The 17614-nt window shown below is 35.3% G+C and overlaps 1 protein-coding gene across 6 annotated transcripts; it reads right to left on the bottom strand.

The window, feature by feature from the left end:
- Window positions 1-2002: 2002 nt before the first annotated feature.
- On the bottom strand, window positions 2003-13430 carry LOC141613948 (uncharacterized). 6 transcript variants are annotated; one of them, XR_012529295.1, is made up of 9 exons: window positions 13158-13430; window positions 11344-11746; window positions 9814-11290; window positions 8140-9039; window positions 5238-6673; window positions 4469-4906; window positions 3156-4366; window positions 2141-2465; window positions 2003-2097 (listed from the first exon to the last, which is right to left on the bottom strand). XR_012529295.1 is itself a non-coding variant. In XM_074432692.1 (8 exons), exons 3-8 carry the CDS (start codon window positions 10970-10972, stop codon window positions 2459-2461), a joined length of 5151 nt encoding a protein of 1716 aa, XP_074288793.1. In that variant the 5' UTR covers window positions 10973-11290; window positions 11344-11746; window positions 13158-13430; the 3' UTR covers window positions 2003-2458. The 6 variants fall into 6 exon arrangements, 4 of the variants coding, with proteins under 4 accessions (XP_074288793.1, XP_074288808.1, XP_074288800.1 ...); XR_012529297.1 differs by having other exon boundaries at window positions 9814-10834; window positions 11651-11746; window positions 13158-13374; XM_074432692.1 differs by having other exon boundaries at window positions 2003-2465.
- Between the last annotated feature and the right edge of the window lie 4184 nt (window positions 13431-17614).

Raw genomic sequence — 17614 nt, 5'->3', positions numbered from 1 at the left:
AATCATGCCTTATTCATCCCTCTTAGCATGCATTTAAGGAGATGGGAGACTTAGAGCGGAATGTCGTACCTCGGGAAGCGTGAAGGAGATCCTTAGAAGCTAACCAAACGGAGTGAAGGAGATCCTTAGCCTCCCTGTGGAGATCGACCCTACTTCCGCTAACTTCTGCTAGTAGTTATAGGTAGTTATTTTTGATACTAAAACGACGGTATCAGAAGACTCGCAAGTTCTCGATGGAGGATGGACTTCTATTCACGAAGGGACATCGGTTTTTTGTTCCAAAGGCGGCAGGTTTGCGGAAGATTCTCCTACAAGAGTGCCATGATACATTGTGCGTGGGCGAGTCATCCGGGATGGCAAAAAACCTTATGCCTACTGAAGCGGAACTATTAATGGCCACATATGAAGGATGATGTTATGGAGTACACTAAGACCTGCCTTATTTGCCAAAAAGATAAGGGAGAGAAACAGAAGCCGGGAGGGCTGCAAAATCCGTTACCAGTGTCGACCCGGTCATGGGAAAGCATATCAATGGACTTCATATCTGGGTTGCGAAGGTGGGGGCGTTGAGTGTAATCCTTGTCATTGTGGACCGATTCTCGAAGTATGCAACCTTCATTCCTCTTCTGAAGGCTTGTAGCGCTGAAGAAACAGCCACGATGTTCTTCAGGCACGTCGTGAAATATTGGGGGCTACCTCAAAGTATAGTCAGTGACCGAGACTCTCGCTTCACGGGACTATTTTGGGGAGAGTTGTTCAAGCTCTTAGGTTCTAGTCTCCGGATGTCATCAAGTTACCATCCCCAAACGGATGGCCAGACCGAACGGTTTAACAGCATGCTAGAATAATATCTGCGACACTTTGTAGGAGCAACTCAAATGGAGTGGGTGCGACTCCTTGATGTTGCTCAATTCTGCTTTAATGTCCAGACGAGCTCCTCTTCCAATAAGAGCCCGTTTGAACTTGTTACAGGTCAACAACCTTTATTGCCTCCCACAGTTGCAGATGTCTATGGCGGTCGCACAAAGAAAGCTCACGAGTTCGCTAAAGAATGGAATGTGAATGCAGAGATTGCTCGAGCTTATCTGGAGAAGGCGTCACGCCGTATGAAGAAATGGGCAGATGAGAACCGAAGACCAAGGGAGTTCCAAGTAGGCGACATGGTCATGGTGAAGTTGAATAAAGAACGGATGAGATTTCTCAGGGGACGAGACAAGCGGCTGGTTCGAAAGTATGAAGGCTCAATCCAAGTGATCAAGCGGATTGGGGAAGTGGCATACAAGCTCGAGCGCCCTACCTAGATGAAGTGTCACCCGGTGTTCCATGTGAGTTGCTTGAAGCCGTACCATCCAGATCCAGCAGATCCTACCCGCAACAAAAGCAAGCGTACAAACATCCGTTCCAACCAACTTCCAGCAGCATCAGCCGACTGAACCAGCCTTGAAGACTTCCAGCGTTGTCGAGGACGGTAACAGATTAGGTGGGGGGGAGTGTTACGAGCCGCCAATCCCTAAAAATTGCGCGTGCGATCCGTCCACTTCGAACCCTTAGATTTTATGTTTCTACTTATGTATTTTCGTTTCTGTTTTTATAGTCATGTAGTACTCCAAGATTACTTCCTGCGTGTCGAATCTTGGAGCTAGCTTTTTAGTTTAAGATACGTTTTTAGGCGTTTAGAAAACGTATCGCTATTCTGCACTTTCAATGTTTCTTGGTACAAGACTTGTAATATCAAATTTCCCTCTTTGGGGAGTACTAGTCAATCAATCTGCTTCCCACCCAATTGCCTTCTTATTGCTTGTCGTCCGTTGATGATCGAGACTAGGATCCCGACACGCAAACCGAGACCGATTACGAATGCTCTAGTGCTTGACAAACACTAGTGCTTGACGCTCTCGCTAGCATTCTTGTCGTGAGTTTAGACAAGGGTGCGCTCCACGACCCGGCTTAAAGTTCGGACCGTGACACATCGCACGGGCATTAAATCTAGTAAAACTAATAATTTTTAAAACAAAACTTAAAAACTTTATCTTAATGCTCAAAAACTATATAATACCGTACATCAGATGTATAGTCCACTTAATGTAGATAGAGTTGCTGAACAGTGAACAAAGACTACAATTTCTCTAAGGCAAGGAACAAAGGCAATCAAACATTGTGGTAGTAGAATCAAGTTTACAATCATTTTTGCATGAGATGGTCTACAAGCATGACAGGTCAAACACGCATAAGTTACTCGTTTAACAATTTACACCGCAGTTGATAGGCTACTCTTGCACGTAAAGTCCTTCGCCGGAGTGTTTTGGTTGCAGACGCGACGAGAATGATCTATAAATGCAAACACCTCCCAGGAAGAATTGAAGATGTAAACGCAAGGGTCTCCATTACAGCTTTACAATTACAAATGTTTCCTATAAAAGTCACCTCTCCCATTTCTCACTCACGCCTTGTTTCAGCTCTAACCTCTGCCAAAAAAAAGATAAAAGAAAAAACGAACAAGTTTAGTGTACAAAGGCGAAGATATTGCTCCGTACTAAAGAAAATTGAAGATGATGGTACACGAGAAACAAACTGTCTTTGAAGATTTACAAGCGGGAGAGGGGATGGGGTTGTGCTGTTTACCAAACCCAAGCTTTGATAGTTTGATGGTAGTCACTAGTCAATTAGTCATCAGTCCAATAACCCTCTTGGTTGATGACATTAAAGCTCTCAATTTCCTGATAGTAGATTCTAGATCGGGTTCATTCGATGGTACTCTATCAGAATAAGTGCACAGGTCTTTTGATTTGTTGAATCTTAGCTCAACTTGAGACAAATGCGAGTAGAGAAGTTATACATATTGTGGTTAGAGATAATGTTGGAAAAATAGGAAGGTCGTCTGAATTGAGTCTATAGAGACACATTTCGGCCTTTGATAATAATGTGTAAAAATTATACTCCCTCCTATTTTATATATTCTTCCCCTTTCCTTTTGCCTCAAAAAATAAGAAATTAAATTTGGACCACACAATACACACTACCCCACATGCCATTGAATTTGGACCACACAAATCAACCTAAAAAAGGAAATAGGGAAGAAAACCCGAATATGGAAATAGGGAAGAATATATAGAATAGGAGGGAGTAATTGTTAGACGAGTGATAATAAGATGTACCTTATGTAGCACTTGGACAAGTTTGCCAACAAAACTTGCAGCTCCTCATTCGCACACTTAGAATAGTCCTTCTCATCAATCTTCAATTCACATAGATTATGAGCCTTTATTCCTCCGGTTGAGAACGATTTCATGTCATAACACTCTTCAATAGAAACACTTTCCAAAAAGGGCAATTCCATGATATCATCTTGATTTGGACCTCCCGATAAAAACCACTTCATTTCAGGGCAATATTTTAAATACACATCATGTAATTTGGGTACAACCAAAGGCTCCGAGGAAAATGACAACAGACTTGAACAGAATCTAATATTCACGCTTTCTAAGGATGGCAATTCTCGAACTTCATTCATTTTTTCAGACAGAAAGCACTCCAAATTATCACACATTCTAATATTCACTTCTTTTAGTTTTGGAGCTATAAGGGGTCCTGAACAAAATGATTGAATTTTATGACAAGAGTACAATTTAATACTGTCAAGTAACGGAAAATGTAATTCAATGTATGGTTTGGATGCAAACTTGGTAATATCCAAAAACTTTAACTCGAGGATCTTTAGGTGAGGGAAACCATAAACTCTTGCTTCTCCATCCCTATCTATCTCACCCCTGATTATTACTTCCATGTTTTCACACCCAAAAATCTCAAGACTTTCAAGTTGTTGCAGTTGTTCTTTACCCTTAATGAATAGATCAGCTGAGAATACATATTTCCAACTTAATCCACAAATAGAGAGGGTGCGAATATTTTTGAGTAGATGGAAGGGCAAAATCTTCAGTTTCGGCATAGTTTCTAAGGTGATTCCCGTAAGACGTTCACATAATATTAGAGCAGCAGCATTTTCTTTGTTCTCAAACAATTGTTCCAAAGATTCACAACTATCAACACAAAGGTTTTCCAAGTTCGGAAGCTGAGAATATGTCCAGAAGACCTCTCTATTGGACGATGGTGAAACTGAGAATAGAGTTTTTATGTCACAAAAACCCGTGACTATGAGTTGGGACAATTTATGACAGAGAATGTGCGGAATATATGTGAACCCATAGACCTGACCAAGTCTTAGCTTTTGCAAGTTCGGAATGGGGTTTAACGAGGTGGTACCACTTTCTCTTTCTCCTCGCACATCTGATGAATACCAATTCCATAACCTCACAACCATGTTTGACATACCCTGTACTTCCAGTTCCTCTAAGAATGGAAACTCAACCTGCACATTAGTAAGCAGCATAACGAGATATGAGTTAAATTTATTATCTGCACTAATTGTATATATATATATCCTCGTCATTATCAGTAATGAGAATACTACCTTGTCAGAGAAAAGAGTGGTCGAGCCTGGTAACCCATCAAAATTAGTGAAATTAGGAGCATCTGACAAACTCAGTGACTTCAAATTAGGGAACTCTAGTGTACAACTTCCTCCATAGAACGTTTCAAGCAAGGGCAAAGATTCCAAGGAAAGACGTTTCAACAGCGGAAAGTTGATAACATGATCACAAGTTGTGCGCTCTTCGTTCCTTTTCGCTATAACTGAATTTAACTTGTTACAATTACTTATCCACAATTCTTCAAGTTGCACAAGTGCAGCAAATATAGATGGATAGCCTAGGTTCTTCAGCTCTCGACAAAAAAGAATGTGTAGAACTTTCAAATTTTGAAAGCCGGAAACATCACATGCCGTATCCCACAGTGTCTCAATTATTTCATTACCTGACAACTTCAAACTCTCAAGAGATGGCAATATGCTCTGAGCAGATATAAAAACGATACATATATTAGTTACAGGCATCCAGGTAATAGCAAAACTCTACATCCATTTTACCCTAGGTAAATAGTAACAGGTGGCGGTGCAATTTTGTATCTCCAACATAATGGAATAAGTTTGTTTCTCCCTTATTTTCTCTCTATAATTATCTACTCTCTTTATTTCACAACAAAATTCACAACTTGTATGGAATTTTGGGCATTACACGGGAATCAAAACTTCTTGTTATTTGGTAATGAATTAAAAGGTTTCAAATAACCAACTCATTGAGAGAATTATGTTGTGGGTGAATGGTATGGAGATAGAGGCATACCTCTGCATTGAAGAAATCATCGAAAACATCATCATTATTGAAAAAATCATCGTTGAAGACATCATCATTTAACAATTCCTCAATATCTAGTGACGAACCCAAAAACTGTATCTGCTTCTTTTTCTTTTTCTGTGATGGCCCCAACACCTTTGATAGACTTTGCACTCCCTTTAGGTCAAGTGATTTCAAAAGAGGAAACGAAACGGTATTTGTTTCGTTTTCTGGTACTGACGCATCCTTATTAACAATGAATACTAAATCTCCACAGTATTCAACAGAAACCTCATACAAGTTAAGTTGAACGAGAGTTAATGGTAACCCACATTTCAAGTTGGGCAAACAAGATAAAAAGAGGCGTCGGAGATTAGAGAACATTCTTGCTGGAGCTTTCCCATCACATATCATCTCTAAGCTGCTCATATTTCTTAAGCATAGAAGCTCCAGATTCGCAAAGACCATCGACTCATCCTGTTCGTTTGAACTGACTATAAACTCAAAATCGCACTCTGCAACTTCCAAATACCTCAGGTCATTAAAACCGTCTCCCTCCAAAAGAGGGACAAAATTTGTGGCAAGACTAGGACACTGCATTACTAGCAAACAATCAGCTTTCTTCAATAATGCTCTTAACCAGTTGTTTTGACTTGGATCTATCTTATCCAACTCCAAAACATAACGAAACGCAGATACTTCTGCTTTATCTGCCATATGCCGTCCAAAAGAATTGCCAACATGTATTCTGAACTTGCTTAATTGCTCGACAAGTTGGCCGTTATTTACAGTTAACAATTGTGCTGCTTCGGATACCTCCATTTCAAGTACATTCAAGTGAGACAATGTATCAAGCTCACTTCCACTTGCCTGGTTATTAGATTCCCCTCCATCATTAACTTCTATATTTGTAGATGCCCAACCATCAAAACAATTAAGCATGTAAAGTCCTTCTAAATGAGATAAACGGGATAATATGTTAGCTGGGATATTTTTCACACCTTTGCACCCTCCCATATCCAACAACTGAAGGTTGGATAATTCGCCAATTTCAATTGGCAACTCTTCCAGACTTGATTCGCGCAAACTCAGAATAAGAAGGTTCACCAACTTACCAATCAATTTAATGTCTTTCAATTTACAATGGTGCAAATGCAATGTTTGTAGACGCTCCAACTGGCCAATCGATTCCGGTAACGCAGGATTAAAGTCCACATCCGACAAACTTAAAACTTTCAGATTCTTCATTCCAACAAAGAAATCTGAAGTAAGAGTTGTAAAGGATACATCGCCTTTCAATAACAAAATTTCGAGCATTAGAGCCTTCACTCCACTCAGCCGTGAAAAATCATGGCCAGACATTAATGATATGGCTGTGAGCTTCTCAAACATCTCCTTACGCATCCATCGGGGAATACTTTCAACTAAGGTCATGCGATCTTTGCCTGCCATCCAAATTGTAGCAAAATAGTATGCATAATCAATCAAATGTCATATAATAACCATAATATATACAATCATATTAGAAAATTTTGCGATGGTTCAGTTATAAAATTGGCCTCCCAACTGAACATGAACAAAGCTGATATTCCAAATTTCCAGTTTGTACCAACTACAAGGATCAAACTATTTAATACTATAAAATCATACGTACAAGGGAGTGTTCGAGGACTTGGGAAAGGAAAAAAAAATTGTTCCTAGTTTAACATAATGATAAGAACCTTATCTATCATATTTTTTCAATTAAGGATCCAAACTATAAAACTTTACCGCTAAGGATCTTATTATCGACACCCGTTAAATTAATGTGCATTACTGTCCATTTTGGGATTTGGCTGTCAACATTAGTGTTGTAATTATATTTTTTTTATAGGATTTTTCCTTGTCATCTCATTTAAACAATTAGCAATTCTAAAATTTTATAGGATTTTTTCTTGTCTACAAGAGTTTATTATCCTATATATTGCTAAAATAGAAAATGTCATCTTATTTAGGAGTTGCTAAATAAGTAAGATAAAAACTAGCTAGCCAAATACTCCGTATTTGTTAACGTGCCCATATTTGAACATTTCATTTTGCTGAAGGGAATTTGACATTTAACAAGAAAAAGCACTTTTAAATGGGGGCAAAACACATGCTTATTAAAATTGAGTTTTTATTTCTTAATTTTTATTTTCTTAAAAATATTTTCAACAGCTTGAAGTGTCAATTGGTGCTTCTACTTTTAACAGCAAAATTATGGTTATTGAGCTTTAAGAAATTACTTTTTAACTTTGGAATAATTGTGTATTTGACCAGCTTGTGTGTGTTGGCAAAAACAATATTGAAAAGCTAGACCAAACACTCTTTTGAAAATTTTTTGAACCACTATTTCCTTTAAATGTAGTTCATAGCATTAGTTTATATAAATATCAAGTAAAAATAATATGGAGTATTTTAGAAAAAAAAAAAACAAGTCCATAGTACTCCCTCCGTACCACACCAAAGGTAACGTAGGGAAAATTGGAGTATTTAAGAAAAAGTGGAAAAAGTAAGGGTAAAGAGGGAAAAAATAGGTGGGGTATGTAATTGTGGGTTTAATTGTGGGTTGATAGGTGGGGTATGTAATGGCATTTTGTGTAAATATCAAATGGTTATAAGGATAACTTGGTAATGTTGTGGACCAAATAAGGAATGTTACCTTTGGTGTGGTACGTTCGTTTATAGTAAGTGTTACCTTTGGTCTGGTACGGAGGGAGTAGTATATCTTTTTCCATTTTTTTAATCAATACCTTGGCAAACTCTTAGAAGCAAGAGATACATACTTCCACAAATGTAATGAACAACGTAAAAACAAGACCGAGAAATAAGAATTTTTATTCTGTTGATTCAAAAAAATTGTTATTTAAGTTAACGGCCAATGTAACATTACCTTTATCGATAAACGAGATAGCAGATGCGCGAACAAGATCATGAATCTTGATTTCCCCATCAGAATCACCTTTTAATAACAGTGACGATGAAATGAGTTCGTTTACCCACATACTTGCTTGCTCTATTGCTTCTAAAAGGTTGTTGACACGTTGAAATAAATCCAATCCAATGCCATATCTCATTAAGTCGTCCACCGTCACAGCTGAATCGAGAGGAGATAAACAAGCAAGAAATAAAAATATCCTTTTTTCTTCAATATCAATAAGTTTGTAACTTGTTTCGAGAATTGAATATGTCTCATGATACTCACTGCTGACTTGACACGAAATAGGCTTTTCTGATGTCTCCGCAAAATGACACCACACTGGCAGATTTTTACCCTTTAATACACTCCCGGTCGTGGCAATTGCAAGAGGTAACCCACCACATTTTTTCAATAATCTTTTGGCCACGCGTTGATATTCTCCGTTGCCCACTTTCTTCTCAATTTGGTTTTCAAAAAGATTTAAAGCTTCTCTTTTATTCAATAAACCCACCTCAAATACATTAGCATCTTGGATATCCATGTCCCTACACACGTGTCTTACTCTGGTTGTAATCAAGATTTTACAACCAAAATCTTTAGTACTTCCGTAAGGAATCCCCACTTTATCTAACTTAAGTTTCTTCCATATGTTGTCAAGGATTATGAGAATTTTCTCTGATTTCAGTTTATTATAAAGAATGCGTGCCCTATGAGCAACAGGGTGCATATCCTCCAATGTCAAGCCAATTCCTCCAGCAATATGATTTTGAATACCTTTAATATTTGGAATTTCTGAAACCTCTACCACCACTCTTTTATCGAATAAACCACAGGCTCTTTTGTGGGCAACTTCTTTTGCCAACATTGTTTTTCCTACATCCATATCACAGCAAAAACTTATAACCATTTGGATAAAAGCTCCACTTAAATCAATGTAGGTTGTTTTTGCATCCAGATAACAGCCAAAAAATTATTTTCCCCTTCGTTTCGGTCATTTGTTTACCGTTCTTTTTAGCACACAGATTAAGAATAGGGGAGGGGATCATTTGTGGGTATTGTGATTGAGTGACAATAGGTTATGTGGATGATCAAATTGCCCTTTAAAATTATACCCAATCTAGAAAGGTAAACAAGTGAATGAAACACCCATAAATATAATATAATAGGTAAACAAATGACCGGGGCGGAGTGAGTAACCATTTTGCATGAAGCTCCAAATTAAATCAATGTAACTTGAACACAGATAGATATAACTAGGCATCTAGACGTCAATCAATTCTAACACTTGGGGATTGGTGGCTACTTCTTCCGGCTGCTTCAGTCCAAATCATTAATTTAATTTTGGTTTTAGCACAAATATCAAAGAAAGGGAAGGGGACATACTATTTGTAGATATTAGTTGTTGGATGACAATTGGATCAAGATGAGATGGATGACAAAATAACTAAGAAAAATCATTCCTTAATAAGAAAGGTAAACAAATGAGTAAGACACCCAAAAATGAAAAAGGTAAATAAATGTCTATGACGGGAAGAAAAGGAATACTTTAGAGCCTCGTATTTTTTATTCTCATGGAAGGCAGCAGGGTGATCTATGATTTTCGTATGGGAGCTTAGAAAAAACACATGACTAAAAGAAGACACTTACCAGAACCGCCCATACCAAAAACGCCAACCACCATAATTGAATCATCTTGTAAAGCTACCAATATATTTTGCAGAAGTTCTTCCCTCGATTCCAAGCCCTCGACAAACTCACCAGGAATAAGTTCAAGTTCATCTGCCCTTTTAGGTCTAGTCAGAGAACCCAAAGGACGTTGAGCAATCAAAGACTTGATAGCCTTGACCATACTATCAGCTCTTTTACTCATATCATGTCTATAACGATAATCTTCAAAGCTAACGACACAACAGCCACAATACGATGACTCAGGCATGTCGTTTTCTTCAACCAACTGATCAGACCCTATATTAGCGATCAAAGCATCCATGACTTGCAACCCTAATATAGCACTTTTTGGCATACCCTTCTTGAAGCTCTCGTTATCCAGAAAGTGCATAAATCTCCCTACATGTTTGCGCCAAATACCAACCTTCTCTTTTACAATACTTGTATCAACTGGTTGGAGTTCTTCATCTTGTTCTTCATTGTGATCATTATGCACAACCTTGTTTCTAATGATACCCTCCGCTTTACTCAAAATCATGGCCATTTCGTCACCATCTTTTGTTAGCTTCTTGAGATCATTATCGTTCAAAAGCTTAACCACGGCAACAGCCGCGTCATCCCTTATTATAAACTTCGTAAACTCCTCAGCAATTTCCTTTATAACATTGTTGGCTATTTTGGCAACTTTCTTGTAATCAGCAGAAACAATAACTTCCCCGTCACTATTCTCTTGATGATTGCACTTCTTCTTCACCACATCGACCACAATGTCGAATGTCTCCCTGTCATCTTTCCATAACTTCTTCAAAACACTATATTCCATGATTTTCACCACATTTTCAGCCACCCGTTCTTCTTTCATAAGCATCTTCATTTCTTTTTTCTCGATTAAGTTAATAAAGCTTTCCAACCAATTTACAGTTTCCCTTGTCGTCACCCGCGACCTCCCCTTGCCATCCGACACTTCATCATCAATACGCTCCTTCTTCGCATGTAAATCCTTCAGCTCATTTAGAAGAGCGTTCATGTTACCATCATAACTATTGATAAACTTCAGATAGTCTTGTATTTTATCGACAACCAAAGCCTTAACAGCCCCTACCACAGCGTCCAGGGCACGTGATACCGGGTCGACCATTGTCACTCTCCCAAGACCCAACACAAGCACACACACTATTTGCTTATTTTTATATGAATTTCGCTGGAAAAAAACTTCAAAAAATAGAAACACAACGCTCTCAAGGAACTCAAAGCTAAAATTAGACAGAACTGAAAAGATGGGTAACAAACCGACAAATCAATCAGGCGAAAACAAAGGATTATGTTTTACAGTTTTAGCTTATAAAAGACAATGGAGATATGATTAATTTCTTAAACTCCCTTTCAACTCTTCCATTGAGGTAGTTGCTGCAAGATTTAAATAGAATACATAATGCCTATTTGCTAATATTAATGTCTCAAGTGGCTAGAAATTTATAAACTATGACCAGATTAAGTCAGGATAGCGACTTGTCTTGCTTAGTGATAGTTGGAGATATGCATTGTGAAATATCTAACAAGACGAACAGGTCAATAACCAAATAAGCTGCTACTTCAAGATTAAGATAGACGGCACATATATTGACTAGATCTGAGTCGTCCCTTGTTTATACATCAGAGAAGCAACAATCGTGCTCAGTTATCTACTACTTGTACTATAAAATTCAATTGGGATTGATCTACCATGCCAGTGCAATATAATTAGAATAATGCCAATTACAGATGAGGAAAGGACACAAATAGCACGCAAAAGTATAATTAAAAGAAGCTCAGTTACCTAAAAGTGAATAAGCTTAGATCCCCCTATAGTCGTCGGGGTTGATTGAGAGTAGTGAAGCCTTTCAATTGAATGAGCCAACAGAAATTACTCGACCTAAAGTGATTCATCCGAATATGAGTTGCTATTCTAAAACTAGACCGTTAATGAACACATTTATTACGTACTAGTAACATACAGTCAATTATTTGTATGTGAAAATATGGGATCGGTCGATAAATTGGTTCAACGTGATAAAAAGTAAAATAACAAATTAGAAGTAATTGCATTCATTTAAGTAAAAATAAGTGACAAATTGATATAATAATATGTTGGTAGTTTAAGGTAAAATTATTCAACTTAACACAACAATTATATAAGCTATTGGTATTTCAATTTTTGACTTTTAGCTATCACTAATAAAATCAATTGTGCATTGTATAACATTGTAAATAATTGTTAACATTTGTATTTGGGGAAATAAATTGTTACACCCTCATTTTAAGTTGGTTGTCCATCATTATAATTTTTGTTAAGAAAAATTCTTGTGTTTTCCGGGAGGATTAGTACTCCTTATATCTAAGTCTTTATAATATTCTATTTGGTGGATTGGATTGCCTTTAGGTGTAAGGAGGGGATAGTCCTCCCGGAGGACACAATAACTTTTCTTTTGTTAATTAAAAGTCTCAAGTGGCTGGACAGTTTATAAAATATGAACAGATCGAGTCTTCTTTATTTATGACTAATCACAAATTATCTTGCTTGGTAATAGCTGGAGACATCAGACACCTCACACTTGTGCATTATGGAGTATTCAACAAGAGGAACCGGTTAAAAAATCAATTGAACAATATAAGCTCCTCTCAACAAATATGGAGTTGCATTTGCGATAGTAACATCTAATGATTAAAATAGTACACATTTATATTGACTAGCGATAGTCGTGCTTAGTTGTCTACTATCTGTACAAGTCTTCTTCATAATCAACACTACTACAGTACTACATTCTCAATCTCAAATTTATTACCCCCCTTTCCCGCAAAATGTAACCCAAAACTATTGCTGTTAGACAATTAGCTATCACCATCTCCACCATAATAACATTGTGTGAAATCTATTTAATTTAAAGGGGTATAATAGGCGCTGGTAGACAGGCAAACGGATCAATTGGGTTGGGTCAATTCGGGTTTGAGTTTGCAAAAAAAAACTGCTGGGGCGGGTCGGGTCATTTTCTGGTGGGTTATTGTCAAGTTATTAGGGATAGCAATAAGTATGCAGTTATAAACATTCAGGCCGCGTTAAATAGCAGAATAGGGTATAGAGATGAGATTTGGGTGCGAGTCAGTTCATTGGTAGTACATTATTCTGAAGACATGAGGAGCATTAGGATTGTTTGACTTTACCAATTCAAGCTACGGAGGCTTAAAGTAATAAAAACTGCATATAATTGATACAGATAAGAACACAATTAACAAGAAAACGTATAATCGTTCAACAAAAAACCAATAATTAAAAGCAGTTGACTTACCTAAAAGCGACATGATCGGTAGTGCTGAAGCTTAATTCTGTCATTAACGGCGTTGATCGAGAGTAGTGACGCCTTTCAATTGACGTAGCCAAAGGAAATATGGAAACAGTTTGAAGATTGAAATAAAAAATTGGGGAGGGATTATTGAAGAAGCCATTGCAGAATTTCTTTCGATGGAAGCGGTGGAGGTGTGGAACTATGAAGGTGAAATGTAATTGATTTAGGCTACTTCAAACAACAAATTTATTTAAACGGAAAGGAGATAAAAGAGGCGGAAATTCCCCCTCTTCTGCATATTTAGAAGCTTTTTGACGTAACGAAAACCAACAACACACAAATCTATATCTATCTATCTATTTATCTATATTATTAAATGAAGCTTTTTTCGAGTGATTATAGAGACTCCAATGTTTTTGAAAGACTTTAATTAAAATAATACAATATAACATGTGATTAGATATATAATATGCGATTATATTATTGTTATTACGAATATGTATGCTAGGAGGAGATAAAACATGGCTTAGATAAAATAAAACTCTACCACTAACATTACAGGAATCCTATTTGCATAAGATAACTACTCTATCAAATTAACATACTTTCTTTTTGTATATATACCCCTACAATTATCACCAATGTTACGTTTTACTATGATTTTATTTACCCAAGTTACGTTTTACTATGATTTTAATATTTATATAGTATTCTTTTGGCTAATAAATGAATGTGTCTTTACATTATTGTATAGCAGTAATGCGTGCATTGTATTTCGATTCGGTGCATTGTATTTCGATTCGGTTGAGTGTTTTTTCATATACGGAGTAATTTCTATTATTATTATTTGGATCTAATTGTGGCAAATTATTTGCAGGTTTGATGATTGCTTCATATACGGTCATACAGATCGGAGTAGTTATTATCATTACTTGGATCCAATCGTGCAAAGTTAATGACTATTAATATGATGATCAAATATGATTTATGAGGTATTTTTGAAATTTACTTTTCAAACTTTTATTTAGTTATTTATTGTCATGTAATATAATTTCGGTACGTTTTAATAAAGTAATCTATTACTTAACCTGGGTCTAATAATATTGAAAGTAGTTGGTAAAAGTTGTTATTAAAGGGATCTGTTTTACAACAAACCCATGCAAGACCGCCTTGGCGCCTTATTATTGTTAATGTTATTAACTTGCGAGATTATTGTAGCTGTTTGGATCATTGAATGTTTCTCCATACTTACCTTTCTTTATTATAGCTGGACTTTTTGCTGAAATAAAGACGACAAGCATTTGATAACATCCCAAAATTATGTCAAGAACTTGACGTGGGGTTACCAGTTTAATCACATAGAAGGAAGGTTATGTAAGATTACTTGTGTAAATAGTCGAGATTTCTCATGCTTTTCTCATTAATCTTACCCTATTATTTGTTTATCTCAAGTTTTTCCACTCACCATGTCATTATGTCACCCATAACATACGATTCTGGAAAACAAATTGAGCTATTTATTAAGGGGTTGTTTGGTTCACCATGGGAAGATAGAATTCCCGGGAAGATTAAATTCATGTGAAGTTGAAAATCATGTGAATTGTAGAAATCTTGTTTGGTTGGATGTGAGAACTTGAATTCATGTGGGAACTCCCACTTACCTAGGGGGGGCTAGGTAAGTGACTTCCTACATTATGTAGGAATTGAACTTCCATAGGAAGTTCTACTTCCCATGAATTGGGCAACCAAACAAACCTCCATTTAGCTACTTCCCATGATTTTCCAATTCCTATGAATTTGGAAGGCAACCAAACAACCCCTAAAATTATTAATTTTTACAACAAAGTAACGCATAGTACGGTGTTCCACTTTCCATGCAAATCATGGTCATAGAAGAATTTCGGGATATGGTTTTATTTTGGTGGTATACGTTTTACATAAATGGACTGTCACCACTCACGTACTAATTGGAAAATTATGATCCATTATTAGAGTTTTTAGAGCAATTAGATTCGATTTTAATGGAAAAATAGTAAAATACATACAAGATCAATAATTTGTTTAGGTTTAGGGAAAAAGGGTATGATATGAAAAGTTAATGAAAAAGTGTATGTGAAATAGTAAAACCGTATATGGAAAAGTAATTCCGTTTATAAATTAAAACTTTTGAGATTTATAAATTTGTTAATGTGAGGTCGATTACATAGAGTCCATCTTATACGAAAGACTTTTCAGCAATGAATTGAGACAAATAATTGATATCAGGATACTAAAAAATAAGGTGGTCTCCCTATAACTAAAGAAGTTATATTGAGTAAAACGGGGAAGTGGTGATTGACCCCCATAACTTTGTGCAATTGTGAAATTAACTCCCATAACTTTCAATTGGAGTAATTTGGCCCCATAACTTACATAATAAGTGAAATTAAACCTCTCTATCAAAATCTCACGAGAAATTCAATTTATCATATTAAAAAAGTAAAAATGGTTATGTTTTTATGAAAATACAAAAAAAAAATAGCATAAATTAGATAGAAAAAAATTAAAAATACTTTACAAAAATCAAACAATTTATTATTTTTATATAAAGTATACATTTTTCAACATGTTTTTGCAATTTTTGTAAAAAAATTCAATTGCAAAATATTTTTTCAATTTTTTTTTTACATACGTATGTAATTCGGTATGATTTTTTGAAAAAAACAAACAATTAACAATTTTTTGTGAATTTTTTTGAAATGTTGAAAAATAGAGTATTTTGAATATTGGTTTACCCTTTTATTATATTGTTTATATTTTTTATCATGAAAATCTTTTATTCTGACTTTGAATTTTAACACAACTACCTAACAAAATATTTTGCAATTGAAATTTTTTTACAAAAATTGTAAAAAACGTTGAAAAATATGTACTTTATATAAAAATAATATTTGTTTGATTATCGTAAAGTATTTTTAATTTTTTTTATCTAATTTATGCTTTTTTTTAATTTATTTTTTTGTAAACTTTATTTTGTATTTTTCATAACATAACTATTTTTTACTTTTTTTGATATGATAAATTGAATTTATCGTGAGATTTTGATAAAAGGGTTTAATTTCACTTATTAGGTAAGTTATGGGGGCAAATTACTCTAATTAAAAGTTATGGGGGTTAATTTCACAATTGTACAAAGTTATGGGGGTCAATCACCACTTCCCCGTTGAATAAAAACACTATACCGTAATAATAGTAGCAAAAGAGTTTGATATGCCTTCAAACATGTGATGTATTTAACATCTACATAGATTATATTTAACATAATGAACTTAAAACCCTTTTATTTAAATAGAGACCATCTTTTTCAAGGCTCCAAGCATATGTGAGAATTTAAATACTATAAGCTTATCATCTAATTAAAGGCAGTTAACCTAAAATTCAAATCATTCATCTCTTAACAAAACTCACTTAAAAATAGAACATTATTTAGTCTTTGGTTTGTAGTCACACCATAACAGAAGGCCACTTTAGTTAATACATAACAATCTCAAACTAATATAGAAGACTGTATAGAACTCACATAAGGGACTAAGGGTCACCGTTATCTTATTAAAATTCTTATATTAAAATTAGAACTAGAACATTATAAAATAATAAATTTGCAATTAGTTGTTCAAAATATTAATCGCATAGATAGTAAAACATTATACAACAAAGTAGCATATAGCTCAGACCATGAAAACAATTTTTGGTTACTACATTATATACGACGACAGCCTATTACAAATCGGCCCGTGCATCGCACGGGCATTAAATCTAGTCTATATTAATAAAGGAAGCTTTTTTCGAGCGATTAGAGAAAGTCCAACTACTACGAACTACCTAAAATTAATTAACAATTAAAATAATTTGAAAAATAATCCTCTTAATTACCTACACGTACTGAATTTGGTTGTTAAGGTCTATTAGAGTTGTTCATAAATTAAAATTCTATGAGAAAAAGAACACTAAATAAACCCTATTATGTGTGTATATATATAATCTTTCTTGCCTCAATGGTTTCCTCAATTATGCATGTTTCTTTTTTCTACTTATTTTTTATTTCTCTAATTATGTACCACTTGATTTTATTTGTAGGTACTATACATCGACAAAGGATTCAATTCTCCTGATCAATTAGCCGGGTGATTATTGCTATGAAAAGTATTGCTTAATTGATTTTATTAACACGTTATATTTGTATTTTGCTCTGATCTTATTTCTCTCTTGGCCTTTTGATTTTCTTTTCATACATACGGAATAAACTTTTATTTTATTCATGCTATATTGTGTATATTGTTTGCTCATAGTGAGTTTACTTTGGATATTTCTATCGGAAAAGGTTAGCATTCATCAACCATATTACTTTTAAAATTTTCTAGCATTATGGAACAAACATTCGAGACAAATTCTTCAAAGTTTGATGATTTTAATATTGAAAC

The sequence above is a fragment of the Silene latifolia genome, chromosome 1, assembly GCF_048544455.1.
Source record: "Silene latifolia isolate original U9 population chromosome 1, ASM4854445v1, whole genome shotgun sequence".
Classification (NCBI taxonomy): domain Eukaryota; kingdom Viridiplantae; phylum Streptophyta; class Magnoliopsida; order Caryophyllales; family Caryophyllaceae; genus Silene; species Silene latifolia.
The sequence above is the reverse complement of the archived record's forward strand: the minus strand, read 5'-3'. Positions and strand labels throughout refer to the sequence as shown.